This window comes from Balaenoptera ricei, chromosome 16, assembly GCF_028023285.1.
Source record: "Balaenoptera ricei isolate mBalRic1 chromosome 16, mBalRic1.hap2, whole genome shotgun sequence".
In the NCBI taxonomy this organism is placed as follows: Eukaryota; Metazoa; Chordata; class Mammalia; order Artiodactyla; family Balaenopteridae; genus Balaenoptera; species Balaenoptera ricei.
The window spans coordinates 113316507-113339684 of NC_082654.1; the positions used below are offsets into that span (position 1 = coordinate 113316507).

At 38.8% G+C, this 23178-nt stretch overlaps 1 protein-coding gene across 1 annotated transcript in view; it reads left to right on the top strand.

Moving 5' to 3' along the window:
- Nucleotides 1-23178, top strand: part of RYR2 (ryanodine receptor 2) — a 772975-nt gene that overhangs the window by 721635 nt on the left and 28162 nt on the right. The window contains exons 90-99 of the mRNA XM_059899659.1: nucleotides 1993-2074; nucleotides 4697-5994; nucleotides 6812-6879; nucleotides 9147-9294; nucleotides 12249-12335; nucleotides 13097-13315; nucleotides 14821-14951; nucleotides 16259-16301; nucleotides 18964-19097; nucleotides 22554-22614. Of these exons, the coding sequence (XP_059755642.1) occupies nucleotides 1993-2074; nucleotides 4697-5994; nucleotides 6812-6879; nucleotides 9147-9294; nucleotides 12249-12335; nucleotides 13097-13315; nucleotides 14821-14951; nucleotides 16259-16301; nucleotides 18964-19097; nucleotides 22554-22614 (2271 nt within the window). The remainder of the gene's footprint in view (nucleotides 1-1992; nucleotides 2075-4696; nucleotides 5995-6811; nucleotides 6880-9146; nucleotides 9295-12248; nucleotides 12336-13096; nucleotides 13316-14820; nucleotides 14952-16258; nucleotides 16302-18963; nucleotides 19098-22553; nucleotides 22615-23178) is intronic.

Sequence of the window (23178 nt, forward strand, 5' to 3'; positions counted from 1 at the left end):
AAAAATAGCTATGCAGATAGGCAAATAAAGAAGAAACAGATTTTCCACCATGCTTTAATGTTCATTCGGGAGCATATCTTGAAAACATCAGAATGCTGTTTTCTCACTCGTGTATTGCATTTGGAGCTCAGAGTTACATGAACAGAAAAACTGTTAATATAAATCTTGAGTAAATATGTCCCTGTGATGCAGTGAATTTTGATGGGCTCTCCTGACTTGTCTGTCGGGGTGTGGGTATCTGCCAGGTGTCAGGTAGAGGAGAGAATGCTAGATTCAAAGTCAAACGACTCCAGTCCAACTCCCACGATTTCAGTCACATGTCCCATCTCTCTTCCTTGAGTCTCCTTTCCTCCAGCAAAGTGAGGATACTCACATCTGCCCTCTGGCCTACAAGCAGGAAGATATCTTGGTCAGAGATAAAGCCAGGCACTGGTTAAAGTGGCAAGGACAGATTTAGTCAGTGATAAATGTTACTGTAGGGAAAAGAACCTAGTGTGAGCTGAACTCAACTTGGACTTGTACAGAGGTGATAAGAGTTTTAAAGGGAGGAGGAGGGGGGTTAGCAGGGTTCAGTAGAGTTAGGGAAGAGGAAAATTACAAAGGATTGTTCAGTGTAAATGGGATTGGGCCAGCTGAATATTAAAGTCAGGATTCTACCCTCCCACAGAGCCTGGGAGACAGGTTCTACTATCATCAGGTGTTGGCTGGAACAGACAGAAAATTTTTCTGGCAGTCTTGAGCTTTCTCAGGCAGGCACTCTAAGGGGGGGCTGGGGTCATCCTAGGGATGCAGCCTTGAGCTGTTAGAAACTATGGTGGTGTTTTGTTCAAGTCTTTATAGACCAAGATTAAAGCCTAGTTGGGAAGAGGGCCCAGAGGAGCTGGCTAGTTTGGTCAAGGAGAGAATCTTTGTCAGTATCTCGTTACTGGTAATCAACCAAGTAAGGAAATGTCATGATGCTTTCAACTAATTGCTAATGACATTTTAGCAAGTAAAGGAAATCAACATGAACCAAATTCATACGTTCACAGGAGAGTTCCGATTCGGATGTATTGCCATCATTTTATGACCATCTGATGGTGCTACCTAGCAGTTGTTCAGTTTGTAGACCTAGTCAAGGTAACAACTATTTAGGAAGAAAAAGTCTCATCCTTCGAGCAGTGTTGAAATTTGGCTTCCTATGTAGCAAAATTCATATGAATAAAATGATACCTTGTATTTTTTTTAAAAAAAAAGAAAGAGGGGTATAGTTTTAAATAAGAAAATCTGATGATTCATGAGGTCGTAATGTAAATATAAGTACATTCCATATTTCCAGGCACTGAATCTTAAGCATAGTGATGTTTGGACACAACATATCTTTGTAAAATAATTTTTTTTCATGGTGAAAAATGAAAAATAAAAAAAAAACCCAGAACATTTTAACGAGAGAAATATCTGAGAGCTTGATAAAATTGGTAAATAAGATATTTTGTGCATTATTAATACAGGTAATACTTGTGTACATTTTTGCCTAGATTTATGTAGGATAAGTTTATCTCTTATCACTGTTATGCCTGTGTTTTCCAGAATATGTTAATTTTTACAAAATCTATAGCATCTTGGTGTAGTAAGTTAGAAAGAAGAAAAGACAAGTCCGGTCTTTACTCAAGTTAAAGAAAGATACCCAATGTGCAGAAGCACCTGAGTCTTGCCTACCTGGCCCCAGGGGTTCCACCACTGCTTTAGTTCTTCTGTACTCTTGTTAGATTTATTCATTGTCCTTACAGATACTTTAATAAACATGAGTTGGAATCAACAGTAAATACTCTTTAATTCTTAAGTGTGTATTTTTAATAAGCTGCAGACTTATATTTGGCCTCCCTTTCGCTCTATATTGCTGTAAAGTGTCTACTATCGGTAGATCCGTACTCTTTTTGTGAGAATAAGTATGACATTCTTGCTGCATAGGTTTCCCATATTATCTCAAACACAGTATGTTAATTCTTTCAGGATTCCAGTCAAATTGAGCTGCTAAAAGAATTGATGGATCTTCAGAAGGACATGGTGGTCATGTTGCTGTCCATGTTGGAAGGTAGTTTTGATTTATATCTTCAAGTCCCCTTTAATCTTTTATTTTAAGGATTCCATACGTGGAATCCTTTGGGAGTCAGCATGCCGCAAAGGATAAAATATCAACGCTGAGATGGGACAGATACCTCAGATTTATTGCTGGCTTGATTACTCTTTTTCCAAGTTTGTTTTTTAAAAGAGAGAAATCCTGCCCATCTCAGTTTACAAAACTATGGGATGAAATCACTCGTACTTCATTCGTAGTGATATTTTTCATTTCATAGTGATACCCCAGACAGTATGCTCTTCGGACAGAATACCTAAAGAAGGTTTTATTTGTTTATCATTTTGTTTGTTTGTAACCAGTGGGGATTACAGACGTTTGGATACACTCCAACTGTGTAAATCGCTGCTTTGAGCTGCCTGCCTTGTGACTCCAATGGGTTCTTCTAATTCTGCAGCAGGAGAAGGCTCGGGAGAGGCCCCAGCCCGCCAAGTCTAGCGGCAGCCTAATCCTCCCGCCACATGCCTCTCTCTCGGGTTTTCACTCTCTCTCTTTTCTCTTTTCAACTTACTTTCCTTTGCTACTGCATTTCTTTTCTGACTCAGACAGTAAACGTAGTAGGTAAGAGCTTGGGTTCTGAGATCCGCCACCAGCGCCCACATCCCACTTTCCCACGCAGGCAGCGTGACCCTGACACAAGTTACGTCTCCATTTTTCACTTTCCTCCTCTGTGAAATGGGGCTCATGATAGGCTGATGCAAGCGTTCAGTGCAATCATGTGAATACGACCAAAGCAAATTAAAAATGTTTGCTGTTATGTTCCCTATCCTTTTTTTTCTTAAATCCTTCCTAATTCCTCTCTCTGTTTCTTAGTCCGCCCTGCACTGCACAACTATACTTTGACTAATTAAGGCAGTAGGCACACCTTGTGCTAGGACTTCAACGATGCAGCGTTTGCTTGAAACCCTTAGTTGGCACTTTATACCCTTTGGCACTTTATACCCTTTGAGCACAGGATCCTTTTCCCATGACCTCAATTCAAGTTTTAGTCTAAATAATAATAACACCACAACCATAATAACTGCAACAGGAACTGCAGGAATGACAACTTAAAATTAACCTTGTTTAATATGCCAGCTGCTGGTTTAAGTACTTTTTCATCCTAATATCAGGTTTATGAATTGCATAGTAATATCATCACTGTTTTGCAAATGAGGAAACTGAGTGCAGAGAGGCGAAGAAGTCTGCCCAGGTAGCTCAGCTAACAGATGGTGGGACCTGGATTCAAATCCCCATAGCATGGTTCCTGAGCCTATGCTCTTAACCCCGGTGTTTAATGCTTCACAAATGCACTCAACAGACCCTTCACCATGCATCTTTTTCCTGATGCATGTCTTCGTGTTACGTATCAAGCTCTGTTCATGGAATAAAAGCACTCGATGACTATACCTTAGGATAACATCTCATTTCCTCAAGCTTATCCGTAATCTGCCATTTTCTAATTATAAACATTCTGGACCATGAAGAAATGCAGGGAGATCTTTTACATTTTAAATCAGAAAGAGCATCTAATTTGCTCTCAGCAGATCTGTTTAAAATCCAGGCCTTAGCCCTCAATAATCATGTCACGGCCGGCACATTAATTTAACCTTGCCAAACCTCAGTTTTCTCAAGAGTAAAATCAGAATTAATAAAAAGTACCTGCCTCACAGACATATGAACGTGAAATCAGGTAACGTTTACGAGCAGTGATATTTCAACCCAAAAGGTCTGTGCAAACACTCATTTTTATTATTAATACGAGACTGTATTTCAGTTTCTGGCTTTAGGATAATATAAATGTTTGCCCCATTTTTTTTTTTAATCCTAAAACATATTGCGTTTTTTTTTTTTTTAAAGTGTAGCTCTTTTTTTTTTTTTAATTACTTATTTATTTATTTTTATTTATGGCTGTGTTGGGTCTTCATTTCTGTGCGAGGGCTTTCTCCAGTTGCAGCGAGTGGGGGCCACTCTTCATCGCGGTGCGTGGGCCTCTTCACTATCGCGGCCTCTCTCATTGCGGAGCACAGGCTCCAGACGCGCAGGCTCAGTAGTTGTGGCTCACGGGCCCAGTTGCTCCGCGGCATGTGGGATCTTCCCAGACCAGGGCTCGAACCCGTGTCCCCTGCATTGGCAGGCGGATTCTTAACCACTGCGCCACCAGGGAAGCCCTATTGCGTTTTTTTTTAATCCTAAAACACAATTAGAGGGAAAAAAGTCAGCTTTTCTTCACTTATTGTTTTACGTGCATTAGTCTAATTACTTTGTAAATATGCTTTTGCTTGTGTTCATGTAATCACTCTTTGAAACTAGAGTTTACAAGTAATTACTCATCTTTTCCTTCGTACCTTGGAAGATAAACAAGGAGCTGTCTTTGATTCAGATGTCATATAAGATTTATATTGTTATTTTCTCTAGAGACACTGGGTTTTTTTAGACATTTTAAGATATTTATTATTTACCTGCACAAATTAGCGACAACTTATACAACTGGACCAGTTTACAATTAATTCACAGTAACATACACTAGCTTCTATCCGGCTTAGACACCGGTTTTATCGGGAATGTTCATTTTGAGCCAATGCATTTCTTTACCCCCAGGCAATGTGGTTAATGGCACCATCGGCAAACAGATGGTTGATATGCTCGTGGAATCTTCCAACAACGTGGAGATGATTCTCAAATTTTTTGACATGTTCTTAAAACTCAAGGACTTGACATCTTCTGATACCTTTAAAGAGTATGACCCCGACGGTAAGGGAGTCATTTCCAAGAGGGACTTCCACAAAGCGATGGAGAGCCATAAGCACTACACCCAATCTGAGACTGAATTTCTCCTGTCCTGCGCAGAGACCGATGAAAACGAAACCCTAGACTACGAGGAATTTGTCAAACGGTTCCACGAGCCCGCCAAGGACATCGGCTTCAACGTGGCGGTGCTTCTGACAAACCTTTCTGAACACATGCCCAACGACACCCGGCTGCAGACCTTCTTGGAATTGGCCGAGAGCGTCCTGAATTACTTCCAGCCCTTTCTGGGCCGCATCGAGATCATGGGCAGCGCCAAGCGCATAGAGAGGGTTTACTTTGAAATCAGTGAGTCCAGCCGAACCCAGTGGGAGAAGCCCCAGGTCAAGGAGTCCAAAAGGCAATTTATATTTGATGTGGTCAACGAAGGGGGAGAAAAAGAGAAGATGGAGCTCTTCGTGAACTTCTGTGAGGACACCATATTTGAGATGCAGCTGGCCGCTCAGATCTCAGAGTCGGATTTGAACGAGAGGTCGGCGAATAAAGAGGAGAGTGAGAAGGAGAAGCCAGAGGAGCAGGGGCCGAGGATGGGTTTCTTTTCCATCATGACGGTCAAGTCGGCCCTGTTTGCCCTCAGGTATAATATCTTGACCCTTATGCGGATGCTCAGCTTAAAGAGCCTGAAGAAGCAGATGAAGAAGGTGAAGAAGATGACGGTGAAGGACATGGTCACGGCCTTCTTTACGTCCTACTGGGGGGTTTTTATGAGCCTCCTGCACTTCGTGGCGAGCGTTTTCAGAGGCTTCTCCCGCATCGTCGGCAGCCTCCTGCTGGGAGGAAGCCTGGTGGAAGGGGCGAAGAAGATCAAGGTGGCGGAGCTCTTGGCCAACATGCCAGACCCCACGCAGGACGAGGTTCGAGGAGACGGGGAGGACGGGGAGAGGAAAGCCGTGGAAGGCGCCCTGCCCAACGAAGATCTGACGGACCTAAAGGAACTGACGGAGGAGAGTGACCTGCTTTCCGACATCTTTGGCCTGGACCTGAAGCGAGAAGGCGGGCAGTACAAACTGATTCCTCATAATCCCAACGCTGGCCTGAGCGACCTCATGAGCAACCCCGTCCCTATCCCCGAGGTGCAAGAAAAGTTCCAGGTAACTTTCCTCCAATCACAGCAGCTCTCTGGACCTCAGGTGGGCACGATAAGTGAACTTGACATCAGCTGTCTCGCTAGTGCCAGAGTGGTTTTTGGTACGTGACTTGACTTGCCAAAGAGGAATGGCTTTTTAGTTAGGCGGAGCTAGCCTTTTGTGAAGGTTCCTTATAAACTATTAAGTTAAACTATGAAAGTACGAGCTGAAGTATTCACCCTCCTGACATTAGGCAATTGAACGATCATCATTCCATCCACAAATATCTTATGAGGATTGGCCAGGTGTCTGACACCACTGGGTATCATAGCAAATTAAAAGAAATGTAAGATGGGCTCACTGCTTTCAAGTTGCCTTAAAGAGTTTATTAGAAAGATAAAAGACTCATGAAAAAATTAGGGAATTATTAAGTGGTAAGTAGCATAGGCAGCAGACAGTAGAGGTTACCTGTGTTGAGAAAATGGAAACCTCAGTATGGCTTGGAGTAGTTAGATGAGACTTAAGCAGTGGGACTTAAGTTGGTGTTGGAGGCTGAGTAGGATTTGAGTAGGTGACTGAGGGAAGGAAGGTAGTTGTGAAATAAGAAAAGTGGGAAGGAGCTCAGAAAGTTGGAACCTACTGCTGGCCTGGTAGTTAAGTGCGGGGAAGGGGGAAATGCGTGGACCAGTAGAAGAAAGGACACACGTGGCAGTTTTATCTCCATAGAGACAGGAGGGTATCATTTATAGGTTACAGTTAGACACAGGGTCACGGGGCTCCCTAAACTCATTCAAAAGTGATGTGTAATCCTGCTTCTCTTTTCCCCATTGACTCATCCAAGGAACAGAAGGCCAAAGAAGAAGAAAAGGAAGAAAAAGAAGAAAGCAAATCCGAACCTGAGAAAGCCGAGTAGGTGTAGTCTCTGTATCCTTTCCTTTGTTTTCGTGTCTTTCACTCGTCCTCTCGCTTCAGGACATGCAGTGGGGACTCTCAGGCTGCAGGATGACATCTGTCATCTCAGTGGAGAGCCTCAGCCCATGGGCAGGGATAAGCGTAGGCCACCCCCCATCCGCCCTGGGGGCCACTCCCGCCTCTTTCTTGTGCCGTGAGGATTCTGTTTGTGTGTTCCTCTCTCAGCAGAAAAGACTTCAGTGATTCCATGCGAAGCTCTCTGCAAGATGACTGACTGCTGTAGTTCTCTGCTTAAAATCGAGCATCCATTCTGTCCTTGTAAAGAAGGGAGGGGACGAACGTTCTCTGAATGCCGTGGCACAGAATTCTTGGGGCATGGTGGTCCTCAACGCACAGTCCTAGGGCCACCTGCGTAAAAACCACCTGGAGAGTCTGTTAAAGACACAGATTCCTGGGCCCCAGCACAGATTTTGAATCAGCAGGTCTGGGACCCAGGAAACTTCATTTTCAGCAGTATTCCTGGTGCTGTGGAACACAGTTCTAAATGCAACAATGAGAAATAAAGAGCTGGCTGTGAAGCAATGAACATGTACAATTTCCTCATAACACTGGCTTTCTGTTAATAATTGAAACCTACGTCTTTCCCCAAGATTACATAGTTTTATATGCACATTTTTAACAATTGGGGAAATCAAATTTTTAAGTGCCTGTAGTGCACCTGTAGCGTTCTCATGTAACCTTTTATTTTTCTCCTCTATTCTGTTACTTCCTTTGGCCTGTTTTCATTGTCTGTTCTGTTTTTCCTTCTTTTTTTTTAGAATAGCAAATGTTTATTTAGAATTGTGTTAATTTAGTCATAGCTATAAAATTAAAATAACATTAAATGATATAACTCAGAAATAGTTCTTATTTCTAATGTTGTATTTCATGGAAAACAGTTTTATTCAACTTTTTCACATGCCTACTTGCCATCACTTGAGTCACCTTTTGAACAACTTAACACTTTTTTCAGGGAAAATCATTTTTATTTCCAAGTTATTTGAGATAGAAAATTTTAAAGAGTTTTGTTATTAGAAATTTTCAAACACACACGAAAGAGAGAATGTTATAATGCACCCCGTATACCCATCACCAAGTTTTAATAATTATTAACATTTTGCTAATTTTGTTTCATCTAGGTTTTCTCCTGCCTACCCTCCCTACCATATACACACACACATATTTTCGGGCCTCCTGTACGACAAGTTGTTTTAAAGAAAATACTAGACACCATGTCATTTCACCCATAAATATCTTGTATACATTTCTAATTGCTAAGAACTTTAAAAAAAACCATAATTATCATGCCATTATTTATACTGAACAAAATTTGCAATTATTCTTTAGTACCGTCTAATACCCGCTAAATATTTAAGCTTCTTTAGTTGTCTGAAAAATGTATATTTACAGTTGGTTTGTTTGAATTAGGCTTCAAGCAAGGGCCACTGTTGTCTGTTTTGTACAGTCAGCACTATTCATTGTCATAGACCTTGAACTGTTGAGTCAGTTGTAAAAATGGCCACATAAGTGACTATTATAGTGAAATGCAGACAGATGTAACAGGGCATGACAGTCATTTCAATGGCAACTCTTTAACGTTAAAATAATGTTTGACCTCATATGAGTTAAGTATGGGTTATGTTATGTGGGTTACATATATGTGACTACACATATACATAAATATACTTCCATGAAGGCTTGGTATTTTGCACCTAGAGGGGTTTACGTGTCAAATTTCAGTGCTTCTAATTTCATTATTGTCTGCAAAATTAACGTATTGACATCCTTTATATATGTGAACAACCAAATGCGTACGCCTCTGATTTTAAATCCTAGTAGCTTGAACATTGAAATAAGAATTTAAAAATAAGGTATGTTGAAAAGTCACAGCCAAAAAAAGTCTCCATTGTTATTTTTTCATTTAAATATTTTACTCTACACTTGGAAAGGAATATGCTAGGTATAGATACAAAGATACTTGAAGCCTGTAAAATGTCCTATAGATTTGAACTTCACAGAAATTATCCATCTATAGGGGGCTATGATAAGCAAGAAATCCTACCCCTAATTCTAAAGTTCTGAATATCATAATTCATTGGAAGAGATATCAGTTATTAAAACTGATACTATGATTTAAATATTTGTTCGTTTGTATATTTTGGCACAAAACCTGTTCAGTTCTTTAGTTTATGGATGGCTTATTTTTCATTCATTTGTGTTCGTAGGGGAGAAGATGGAGAAAAAGAAGAAAAAGCCAAAGAAGATAAGGGTAAACAAAAATTGAGGCAGCTCCACACACACAGATATGGAGAGCCAGAAGTTCCTGAGTCAGCATTCTGGAAGAAAATCATAGCCTATCAACAGAAACTTCTAGTAAGATGTTTTAAAATGAATGTTGTTACTGTTATACTGTGAGATCATAATCATTCGGGTGCAGTAAATATGCATTGACCTTCACTTGGGTCAGCCCTGCACGTATGTTGTATTTGCCCATCTTAGTGTTTATATGTTAAAATGAATGCCTTGGTCCACGGCTCCCTGTCGTCAAAGACATAACCTCTGCACACATTCACATGAGGGTCCACTTGATTTAGTGACTGCCAGTGTCTTCCTACAAGGACGTTAGGGCAAGTCAATAAACATAACCCCGGGGCCCCCTCTTTGCAGAACACTATGTAAGGCTCTGCCATACATTATAGCAAAGAATACCTTCTAGGGGACAAGTAATTCATATTGATGTTCCAGAGTGGGGTTAGTCAGTCGTTCTAGAACATCGCCCTTTTATTAAAATTCCAGTTATAAAAATATTAATGCAGTGAGCCAACTCTCCACTGATAATAAGAAGGTCTAGTCCAAATTTTTCTTTAAGTGGAAATAAGTAAATAAATGAAAGAACAAAGAGGGAGAAGACAGTTCTTTATGTAGTGTCCTAAACATTTTGTGGAAATGCTCTCCCAATTAATAAAATATATACTTGTATGTGGAAAACAATGAAAGGAGATGTAGTTCTCTATTCCTATTCCTACAGGATGGAATTGTTAAAAATTTTGTTTGAAAGGCCTCTTACATGTGTATGTATGTATATGTGCATAAATATTATATATAATTTTTTCAAGCAGGAAAAGATTGGGAGATGAATGTCTAGAATAAATCTGTAAGAGGTACTGACCAATAATGTCAGACCTAGAAATTATGAGCAACACTCCATAATACAGCCATTTGAAAGGCAAAATCATACTTAGCCTTTGAGAAAAAAATAGACAAGAAACTCACGTAGTATAGAACTTCACCTGTAAGGGAAAGGAATTGTTCTCAGTGGGGATATGTTCTAACTGCTTATGCATAAATGTATATATGACACATTTTTAAAAATGTATACAAATATATATTTTAATTAATAGTTTGACCTATATTTTCTTAAACTACCTTGTATGTTACTATATTGTTTAATACAGAGTACACAGAACACAGATGTTTCTGAGGCAACTCTGGATAACCCCTAGTTTGATGTGTTGTCACAGTGGGCGTGGTATAGGGTGTGAGGTTGCCCAGGCACTGTTATAAACTGCAGCGGTCCCCGTGGGTTCCTGAAGAGTACGTGTAACTGCAGTTGAGTAAAGCACATAATTGAGATTTCCTTCCATCCTTCTGTCTCAGAGGTCACAGTTCCTACTTTCCTGCTTCTCTTGCAATATGGCTTTCTCTGTTCACCTGTTTGCGTGCACCAGCCTAATCATGACCACACCAGGTGCCACAGGCCCCTCGTGACCCGAGTCTTTGTGACCTCCCAGCTCAGATAACCAGAGTAACTAACTCTGACCTATGACCCAGTCCCACCTTCCACGGAGAACCAAGGTGACTGACCCGGTTTGGATGTGGTGGCCAACTTTCGTCCTATAAACGGTGGCAGAAAAGTCAGGGTCATGTGTGGGGAGATGACACCATCAAAATGGGGTGTGTCGACAGAGAGGGATAACTAGCGAGATGTCATTTTGCTATGGCCTTATGACGCTAAAGCCCCTGGCATATCCGGGTAGATACTTTATAGTCATCTCCCACTTAAATATTAAAACAAATTCTTGGTATGCCCCATAACCTTTTTCCTTAAACCCACTTCTCCTCTGAGTGTTTTGTATTTTTTTCCCTCATAGCTCAAAAAATAGAACCAACCATTTACTTGGTTGCTCAGACCCCCAAATCCAGAATTATCATCTCTGAGTCCTCTCTTTCTTTCCTACCTCGATACAACCCAACAATAATTCTTCTCGGCTCTCTCCTCCAAATATACCCAGAGTCTGCCCAGTTCTTACCACCTCCACAGCCACCACCTGGTCCAAGCCACCACCACCAACATCATCTCTTCCTGCATCCTGCAGTAACTTCCTAACTCGTCTCCTGCCTTCCCTGCTTGCCTCCAATCTATTTTATACTCAGTAGCTGGAATCATCTTTCAAATCATCTGATTGCATCAGCCCTCTTCAGCTCCTCCAAGAGCTTGCCATCCCATTTAGAATAAAATAATAATTCCAATTATATTAACAAGATTAATGACTAACTTCCCCTGTAGTAACTTACCTAATCCTCATAGCAAACCTATGAGACAGGTTTTGTTGTTATCCCCATTTTACAGGTGAGAAAACTGAGGCTGCAAGAGTGATTAAGTCTCTTGTCCACATCCCACAGTGAGTCAGTGGTGAGGTCAGGCTTTATACCCAGGCAGTGTGGTCCCAGCGATCAGACACTGAACCACTGCACTATAAGGGGCAACAGACTTTTTATCAGAGGGCTACAGAACCTTGTCCCCTGGTCACCTCTCTGACCTCATTCCCTCCCACTCTCCCCTCCTCTCACTGCGCTACCTCCTCACTATCCGTCAAACACACCAGCATCACCTGGAACTCAAGACCTTTGCCCTCCAAGCTCTTTCTCTGACATTCTCATCCCCAGCTGTTCAGTTGATTGCCGTCCAATGGCATCCAGGCCTCAGCTCAAATGTCACCTCCTAAGATAAACCTTCCCTGACCACCTGTCTGAATAGCACCCCTGTTCCCTAAGTCCTTAACCTGATGGATTTTTCTTCATAACATTTAACATTCCCTGAAATTACGCTTTTTATCTGTGAATGTGCTTCTTTATTATGTCTCCTCCGTGGTGGTTTACGTCGTAAAGCTTGGTGCTTTACATCGATAGCACCAAGCATGGGACTTGAAACCCAGTGGGCCCTCAACAAATAGTTTTGGGGAAATGCATGAATGCTTTATTTCAGTTGTCTGCAAATTTCAAGTCTCTCGATTCAATGACCTTTTAATAATTTGTTTCACCTGCAGAACTATTTTGCTCGCAACTTTTACAACATGAGAATGTTAGCCTTATTTGTCGCGTTTGCAATCAATTTCATCTTGCTCTTTTATAAGGTATGTACATCTTAGTCTTTTAATAACCAATATGAAAGACTGAATTGAATGTAAAGATTTCACAGATCCACTAGTGAGCACATCAAAACCGATGCTGAAATGTATTTGATGAAAATGAAAACCTGAATCTCAGGCACACTGCTGACTGTCCCGTACAGCAGGGATAGACTTGCTCCTTCACACTAAGTGAGAAATGCCCCCACTGAAGAATGTTGGATTTGCAGAGGATTTACCCACAATACTCAGAGTCTAATTTGGCTGAATATCTCACTTGTTACTGTATCTGGGTGTGGCATATCTGTATTGTATTAAATTCTTTTGATCACTGAGAAGGCAGCTTAGCCATCTAATTATTTCCTGCATGCACTGGAATCCTCATGTCTGGGTAAATTAGAGGGAATTTTTAAAAATGTGTTATTTGTCATTATTTTTTTCTATTGAAGTATAGTTGATTTATAATATTGTGTTAGTTTCAGTCATACAACAAAGTGACTCAGTTATATATATATATATTTCAGTTATATTTATATATTTTTTTCTCTATATATATATGTGTATTATATGTTCTTTTTCAGATTCTTTTCCATTATAGGTTATTACAAGATACTGAAAAAGCTATCTTTTTCAGCCTTTGCTTTTAGTCTTTTCATCGTGCAGTGGTTTCACGTCCAGCTATTTGCTAAGACTGGGTTTCCATTGTTTCTTGTTTACCCTGGTGTCAGAGGAAGTGAACTGACGGTACTTTAAATGATTTGAATCAGGTCTCCACTGCTTCTGTGGTTGAAGGAAAGGAGCTCCCCACTCGCAGTTCAAGTGCAAACGCCAGAGTCGGCAGCCTGGAGAGCAGCCCGCCTAGAGTCCTCGCAGTTCACTATGTGCTGGAGGAGAGCAGCGGCTACATGGAGCCCACGCTGCGTATCTTAGCCGTCCTGCACACGGTTATCTCTTTCTTCTGCATCATCGGATACTACTGCTTGAAAGTAAGATAGCAGGGCACCAGGGAACCTGTGTGTGTCCGCGTGTGTGTGTGTGTGTCTGTTGCACGTTGGACTTCTGGGGAAGCAGATTCTGAGATGGAAATTACATGCACATAGTTTATTAGGGAATGTTCCATCAACACCTGCGGGGCAAGGGGAGGAAGCAGCATGGAGAAAAGGGAAAAGTGGGGCTACGGTACAGACCCAACAGGGCACATCACAGGTCTCTGTTCTGAAGTTGAGATGCCCCCTTCAGGGTAGCCCTGGGCTGGGGCATCGGAGCTGGGCCTTTAGGGCTCCCTGGTGACGAGTCACTGGATGCAGGCTGCCCTGGGAAGGGGATGTGGCTGTCACATTGTAGTTTTCTCGCACATGTCAGTAGTTATTCACATATAGCCAATTTCACCTACAATTTGACCCCACAGAAGTGACCACCCGCTGTCTCCTAGCAGTGCTCAGTGTAGTAGAAATTCTAGAAATACATCATATTGGACCTCTGAGAGTCATTCTGATTGTTTTGTTATTAGGTATGTATCTCTCGCTATCCTTGGCAGAAATGCTTCACTGTTTGTCACGTCACCCGGAAAATAATGGAGCTCCATCCCTAGAGCCTTACCAAGGGAACAGTATAGTTTGGTGAATAGAACTCAAGATAGTCTCTCTGAGTGCTCAGGGCTGCCCATCACCTTTGCAAACCTCTTTATCTTTTCCTAGCATGACACCTTTTTACTGCAGGGCTTTTATTTTCACTGTGCCCTGCTTCTGATTGGGAAGCTTCTAGAAGACTTTTGAAAAACCAGGGTCCAGGGTAAAAGACTAGAATGTAAAGTTTTTTTCAGAAACTCCTCTACCTCCCTTTGCTTCCCTTGTTTTATTGGGGGGGAGAGGGGATATTCTTGGATACTTCCAGAATGTCTGCATCTTTTTTGCATCTGTGCCTTGTGTAAAATCTGTCCATATGAAAAGGGAATCAGTAAATTCTGGAAACTTTCTGGCAAACTGACAAAGATTTTTGCTGATGTTGAAATGAAAATTTATTTCAAAATAGCATATGGGCATGCTGAGCATGGAATTATTAAAGAGGTTTCTCAAATAAAACTCTAAAAATTTTTTAGAAGTATGCATTTTGGAACATTAGTGCTATGTTTTATTGAATCCATATATATTATATATATATATGTATATGTAATATGCAAAAGAAAAGCAATTTTGTATAATTTTTTTCTCTTTAGTATTTAAAATTGATTTCATTAATGCAATTATTTATGAACCTCTATGTGTTTAAAAACATATGCATATATATAATATCTATACTGTCTTTTGTTTTTCGAAAACCTCTAGATGCCTCCTTCTGCCTAAATATAGCTGATTGATTTTCACTCAATTTTTACGTTCCTGGAAGTAACATGGGAAATATTTCTTTCCAAAAGCTGTTTTGTAAAGATAGTGACCACAAGAGATGCCAGTAAATCTAAACTAATTTTAACATGTTTATTTTTCAAATGTAGGTCCCACTGGTTATTTTTAAGCGAGAAAAGGAAGTAGCTCGAAAATTGGAATTTGATGGGCTTTATATTACAGAACAGCCTTCAGAAGATGATATTAAAGGCCAGTGGGATAGACTCGTAATCAACACACAGTGAGTAAAGAATGAGATGAGACATTTCTGTGCTCAAAAATTTCAAGACATAAAATACTTTGCCGGAGTTCTTGCAGATTTATCAAAAGTTTAGCAGAGGTGAATAACAGTTATATATTCAGCCAAGAAAATCAAAAGACTAAGCTCCATCAGTCTCTTAATGGATGCCATCAATTTTTGCCCTCTGTGTTCTGAATTCCTCCATCAAAAATGGCTTTGAGTCCATTTCCACAGCACTGATGGAACATAACATCCATTACTCAGTGTTCAGGGAAGTGTGTAGCTGGAGGTACATAACCTGCAGTGTGGGCTTATCTCATCTAAAAGCAAAGAGGAAAGCAAAATTATTCATTAAGGAAGGAGTTGTAGCATTAAAGGCAAAAATATTGAATTTCACACTTTTAATCTAAGTTGGAAATCTTCAGTTGGTATCATCCAGAGGCGTAGCATATATAACTAGCTAAACATTATGACATGCAAAATATAAGACAGAAGAACAAATACTTTTCTGTATACTAATTATTTTGCCTTGTGAGGTCTAGATCCAAAGTACTAGCTGCTGCTGCAGATAAAAATCCATCACAAAAGTCTAATTTTACACTATTAGAGGTATTAGTGATACAATATTTTTCAGCAGTTTGTACTACTCAAGAGTGAAATAGCTTCTTTTTATTGTGATTAGTTTTGCTTATTCTTAAAAAGTTATGATTTCTAATAAGTTCTGGGTTTCCAAATGGGGATGATTTGTTTGTGTGTTATGTTTACTCTAAATGCTCAATATTTTGTTTAGCAACTCTAAATCGAATCAAGTCTGTCCCCTTAGGTGAACTCTATATTAGTTAAGATGCCGGAGTCATGTGATGGTATTATGGTCAGTTTCCTTAAGGATAACTAGTGGTAATGAGATATTTTTTACTTCCTAGGAAAAACAATGACAGTTTTAGATACTTTAAGTTTTAAAGACAATTGACAAAGAAATGTATACATTAACACATTATACATAAAGCAAAAATATAACAAGACTGCTTATTAATAAATATGCTCATATTTGTCTCCATTACAATATTAGCCCATAGTCTCTTTTGTGATTTACATGTATATATTAACATTTAAAATAATATTTAATATACTTATGATAGAAAAATTATGGGATAAGATGGGGAAAATTCATTGTAATTTTTGTGAATGGAAGAATATATGTTTACGTATTATTTTAAGTATTTTGTTTATTCCAAAAATTATATTGTTATTTATCTTTTTTTTTTTTAAATGATACTATTTTATTTCTATGCTTTTATATCTTTTAGGTCATTTCCCAACAACTACTGGGACAAATTTGTTAAAAGAAAGGTAATACTACTTAGAGGGCTTAAATTTTCTATTTTTTTCCTAAAGTGCAATTCAGATTTGAATTTGCTGTGGCTCATATGTAGGCTGAGATATTGAGGCGTGCTTTGTCTGTTAATGTCATTTCAAAATGGAAACAGGATTCAATATGAATTTCAAAAATTTCATAAGAGATCCATACTCTGCAGCTAAAAAATAAATAAGCATCGCTCACCCACCTGTCATCTGACTCAGGTGACTAAACAGTGCTCAGTCTGTACATTAACAAGAATCGGTAAGAATTTTCTCTGAGATTGTTCGGGTAACTGAAATTGACTGAAGGCTCTTTTTCTGATAAGACAGCTAAGTCACCAGGGCTGGGATCCTCCCTTACAATAAAAAAGTAAAGTTGTTGTATAACAACAAAGGACTGAATTTTATTTACTTTTATATAAACTTCAAAGACCTTTTTATTTTGATAAAGTTTTATTCTTCTGATGCACACTGCATCAGAGCGTGATAGAAAGAACACAAATAGGAGTTCAGCTACGGACTCTGGCACCTATGTCGGCTCTGGTTTCGAGAGACAAGGATTATCTCTGCTCTTCCTACCACACAGGATTTAATGTAGATCACTTAAAAAAAAAAAAAAATAATAATGCATGTACCAGTACTTGTACATTGTAAAATACAGTAATCATTATTTTGTAGCTCCTTCTTATTCCTTGAACCCTCCAATTGCCAAACTGAATCACTTCATGCCACGTACCATAATGAGTTGTAGCTCCAGTGTATACGGTCTAGGGTGAATGGCCACAAATATCTGCCAAATGAAGTGGTATTTTTCCCTTTGATTCCACCAAGTTGAGAACTACTCATAGGGTGGCTGGTGATTAGCAACTGGAAATTTTTTGTTACCAATCTGAGGGGAGAGAGAGAGTTTGCCAAGAATTTAAATCAAGTACATTATTTAAAATGAAGCACATTTTAAAAAACAGAAACAAAACAAAACAAAAATCCCCCCAAGACTTCCTAGTTGGAAGAAGCAGTGTGTTTGTTGATTTTCATTTTGGTGCAAGTTTTTGTCCCCTTGTGACCACAGAGTAGTAGCATTGCACGAATGCAAATGAGTGCATCCAAATTAGGCCAGAGCTCTGAAAGAATAATTTTTAAGTAATGTAAAATAGATAATTTGAATATTTTATTCTTATCAATTATTTAACAGTATAAAGCAGCAGCTTCTAAGTTATTAAAGCAAGAGTTTCTCTGAAGGACACGATATATCTAGAGTCAAATAAATAGATTGTAATTGCAGCTGAGACAAACCATAGCGTTCTTGCTCTGAGGTCCAGATTGTTCTCCTGGGCGAGAATACAACCCCTAAAGAACTCCCACTCAGATCAGCCCAGCCCATTTTCAGTGCTGTGAGAATAATGGAAAACAAATGGTTTTAATGAACCTAAATAGTGTACGTTCATAGGCTTTTTAACTACCGTTGCTCTTTTATGTTTTAATTTACCTGATTGTATATATTCAGAAAAAGCTCATTTTTATTTCTGCTAATCCTTTCTTTCTTTCTATTTATGTATATTTCCTTCATCCACTCTAATCTTTTACTTTAACGTTCCCCCTCCTCTTTCGCTGGTTCTCAGTTCCTTTGTTTCTCCTATATTCCTGTTCCTTGCTTTCTTTTTCCTCTCTTGCTGCCAGCTCTCTCTCCTCCTGCGTTTCTTTCATTACTTTTCCTGTTGCCTCCATTTTCAACGATGTGCGGGATCCTCATGGTATATAAACTGTAGGCCAAGAGTCGCTATATCAGAGACAGAGGTACTGAGCTCACAGGTGATCTGTTAGCCCACGTCTAAGCCCTGATCTAAAAACCCAACATCTGGGCAAAGCCCAGACAAATGTGACAGAAGAGAGAGGGGCAAGGAAGCCAAGGGGGGTTGCAAAGAAGTGATTCTAATGATGGACAAGGAATCCATTCTAGGTAAGATTTAAACTGAGGACCTGTGGATGGTGACAAGTCTCCAGGTTCAGGTGTTATTGAAGAATGGCTGGAGTCAGGATACTATGGGGGGAGTTGAATGTTTGCCGTGGAGACCGCAGAGGGGATACCAGCATGTCATGGGCAGCCCAGTGGCATGCCGTGCTCTATGCGGAAGATCTTTGCTGGGAGTCAGCCTTGCCTGGCCGCTTCCTCACCCCATCTCTTGCCGAGCTGAGACTGGGCATGTTACATTCTCCAAGATCAATTTCTTTATCTGCAGAGTAGGGTGCTAACAACAGGAAACTTACATATTGTGACAGTCCCACGAGGGAAGAGCAAGTTAGACCTCTTAGCATAATTCCTGGCACAGAGTATGAATTTGGTAGCAGTTACTTTAGTCCATTTTCTCCCACCTCTTTACCCATTTACTTGAGCCCATCCTCTTTTTTGCCTGCCTTTCTCTCTCGCATAAGAAATCTTGTTCTTCAGCTAGGCATTATTTAAAACGCTACAAGTTCACTAAGACCTTAAGCAGTGTGATCACAGAACATGAGCCGTTAAGTTAGATGTTTAAGCGAACTTGAAAGTAAGACAGATATATACTATGTATAAAAATAATTAGATGTTTGTATGTGCCTATATAGATGAGATTACGTAATGGTGGAGGCCAGTAAAATGCTTTTTTTCTTGCCCCAGGTTATGGATAAATATGGAGAGTTCTATGGCCGAGACAGAATCAGCGAGTTACTTGGCATGGACAAAGCTGCCCTGGACTTCAGCGACGCCCGGGAAAAGAAGAAGCCAAAGAAAGACAGCTCCCTGTCGGCCGTGTGAGTGGTAATTCTGCTCTGTCCGAGGTCTAGGTGGAAAGGAGGAAAAAGTAATACCCTTCTGAACTTGCTAGTGCATTGATTTCCTTTCTTTCAGTGTCAGAGGAGTAGAGATGAGAGAAACAGAGAATATATAAAGTCTGCTTTTGTACTTCTGGGTATTTTTGCACTATGGAATCAGTAGGTTTAATCTATTAATTTTTGAAGGTGACTTTTTCATTATATACATAAAGCAAGAAAAAAAGATTTATCGATTTGCCTTTTTATCCCTAAATGCCACTTAAGTTGAAGTCAAAGATGCAAAAGCATAATATTTGACTTGTTAATACTTCCTGTTTGAAAAGAAGTTAGCTCCCTTTTCCAAAATAAGAAAACTATGTAGACCTTTTATTAGAAATGTTCAAAGTTCATATTCTTTGATTATAATTGTTGTGTTTTATTTAAATAGCGAAGACTTGGTATGTTGAAGTATTGTGCTGTCATACTATTACTTGGAAAGTTTATTTTAAAATGAGGCACTCTTATACAGTGCTTGCATGGAATAATATGATATAATTAGAAGGATGTAAACCAGTTGAACTGAATTCACCTGAGATTGAATTTCACATGCACGTATAGTGTTAGTATACATAAATATATGTATATATATACATCTGTATCTGTCTTGCAAATTTAATCAACTATAATTCTAGAATTACAGTTGTAAAGCCTACATGCTTTTTAAAATGTAATTTCTTATTGTAGCCACTTAACAATTTTAGAAAAAAACGTAATCGTTACCTTCCGTTATCTGTGTATATAAGGTATCAGTCAATTAGGTATGTGATGATTTCTCTGAAAACATAAATATTTAAGGTTCTGTAGAGCAATGTTAGTTTGTCTTAGATAACTATTTTAGTTAGCATTAAAAAAAAAACATTTCGGCTGATCTCTTTGGTCATATACTTTTTATCTCTCTGAAACCTTGTTAGAGCTAGTTGGGTCTTTAAAAATAATGTGAACCCAGTTCAAAAGCAGTTAGATAAGCAAATATATAGCAAGTTATGAATTTAAATTTAAAATATTACCTGGGCACTTTAAGAAAACAAATGTGGTTCTTAAAGAAATGTGGTCACTATATGTAAGATGAAACACAGCTGGCAGCCCTTAGGCATTAAGGCCTTATGTTAGAATATCGTGTAAGGACTAGGGTGAGAGGGGGGCTGCTGAGTTTCTTACTAGCATTTTCAGACCCCTGATAACCAATGTAGAATTAAATAGTTTTACTGAATTATGCATTTTCCATGGTCATATTTGTGACTCTAGAAAATGTCTGAAAAAATAGAAGGAAAGTTTAGACTCTTTTTTTACTATGAACAAACAGTTTTAAATTAGTGGAATTTTCCACTGTTTTACATAGTAAATGTTTGCAGGTTTGACCCCTAGCAAAGTACCAAGAAATTAATGTGGCTTTTATTAATACCTTTAAATATGGATAATAAAATTAGAAGAATAAAGATCTAGTAAATAACACACATTACTAGGAAAAAATTTACAGGTAGTGTTCCTTTATTAAAGCGTTTAGAAGGATGGAGTTTTAAAAGATTATCTGTTTTCTGTATGAATAGTATCTTAATGTGAACATTTGCATACAAGGATGATTCATGTATCTATGTATGCATGTATTTATTTATCAATCAAATATATAGGGCTTGGTATGTGCACATTTAAACAAGTGGCCAGCTCACCTCCTGGGGATAGAATGGCTGCCAGCAGCCAGAAAGCCTGCATGCTTCCTCATGTGTGTCTTTATGGAGTGAGAGGAGAGCTTATAATCTCAAAACCGTCTAGCAAAATTCCTCAGCTTCTGGCTTCTAGTTTACCCCTGAACCAAGCCCTGTGGCCAGGTTAACGCCAATGCCCTGATTGACCGAGATCAGCTGTGCTCCATCCCTGGGGGTGGAGTCAGCTCTGCCCAAACAGCATCACTGCCACTACTGGTGAGAAAAGAGTATTGTGTACTACAAAATACTCTTAATGCTGTTGGTAGGAAACTTGCTACCCTAATGCATGACAGGGATGGAAAACAACTGATCATAAGAACAAACTTTTAAATAAAGTAAGAAATGACCATGGGAAGTTCAGACATCCTGATATAAACCCTTATTTTGTTTTAGATTGCTTTCATGGGAAATAATCATGCTCTCATGCAAATTATCCAATGGGTTTATTTTTTTTTTTTCATCTCTTTCTTTTTTTAAGAAAAAGTATTCTTATATTGAAACCCATTGTAAATATTCATGAAATTTAAAAAAATATTATTTAATAATAAAATTAATTATAACTCAAAGACTGCTTTATTTCCTTAAAAAATTAAACCTTAACTCTAAGGGGAAAAGTCTCCTAAGAAGTCAGCTTAGATTATCAACTATTTATCATTGCACTTGTAATTTAAGATTGGCCTAATTAAAAGAAATGATTAAAGAAGTAGTTAAAGACTAAGTAAGTCTAGAGAAGCCTTTTTGAAAATAACACTAAAATTATATTATATTATTATCATATCAATTCCCTGGAATGTTGCAAAGGCTAACAAAATTATAATTTCTAGCCCCATAAACCAGTGACAAATTCTGGAAAAAAGTGAAAATTAAAAAGTATATTTTAATACATGTATATTTTAATCTGCAAAGATCATGAATATTTATGTTAAGATTCACTCATTCAACATTATTGAGAGACATTCAATGTATGATATAACGTGCTTGGTGCTGGGGATTTCACAGACTAGTGAGGAAGGCATCAGTACACATACATACATACACACCTATGCCTGAAAAACAACATGGGAAACGATTATAAAGGGAAGTGTCTACAAAGCGCTATGGGAACCAAGGGGAAGGGTTAAATTCCTTCTTGGATAGAGAAGGAAGTAGAGAAGGGGCATTTCTGAAAACGATAGGAAACAAAAACAAAATGAATAAGCCCTTTCATTGGCAAAATCAGTACAGTTGTAAAACAAGTGTGGACATTTATGCAAGTTTTTATTAGTTGAACTAAAAATTACTCTGTTGGGATGCAATTATGAATGTATAATGAAAGTTAGGGAGGAAACTTTCGATTTACCTATGTTAGTTAATTTAGTAGTTTCCAGGAATAATTGTCACATATAAAGTGTTTATTTTATATTTATTGTAGGAAAAGGTCAGAAAGAAAAGACTATTTTTAAGTAATAGAGACATAGTGATGCTTTGTTGTATTTTCCAAGATTCCTCTTAAAAAAAAAAAAAAAATCACAAAACTCTGGAGTACATTTTCCAGCAGAGCTCCCAGCTCTTCCTGGGCTCCAGAACTAGAACTAATCTCCTGCGATGGTTGCCAGCCCTGCCGCATGGAGAGTGAATGACGGTAGTCTTTTGCAAGCCTGTGAGTCTCTGCTTCATGTACATATCTACAAATTCTTCTTTCTTGTCTTTCCAGACTGAACTCTATTGATGTGAAGTATCAGATGTGGAAACTAGGAGTCGTTTTCACTGACAATGTAAGCCAACTTCATTACCACAAAGTAAAACGCACTCTGATTAGATGAGTTTGTTGGGCTTCAGTGGCTGGAAAGATGGCTGTTTAAGAAAGCTACTTAAATATCAGTTCGTTTAATACTGACCACATCTGAGAAAGACCCACAGAAATATATGATTAATCAGCCCATATCTCATTCCATTTCTTTCAGTAGCTGAAAGGTTAAAATGAAATTATATTTACATGAGAAAATGAAATGGAGATGCAAATTCGTGTGCATTTTCATTCAGATTTTAGTTGAGCAATCGCATTCTTCAAAATTTTTATAGATGTTAGAAAGTTCTAAATAAATTTTTAAAAGTTTTTTTTAACATTAATTGCGATCCATTTGTTTCTGCCAAATAAAGTACATTAAATTACTGTGCTCTTTTTCTTGATGGATCCTTCTTTTATCAAAGAGCATAAGAGCCTCTGAGTTAGGCATAGGACCCACGTATATATCCAAATATTATGAAAAAAAATCAGCCGTGACTAAAAGCCACCAGCTGTCAAGGCAGAGAATCACATTATACTACCTCGTTGGCTC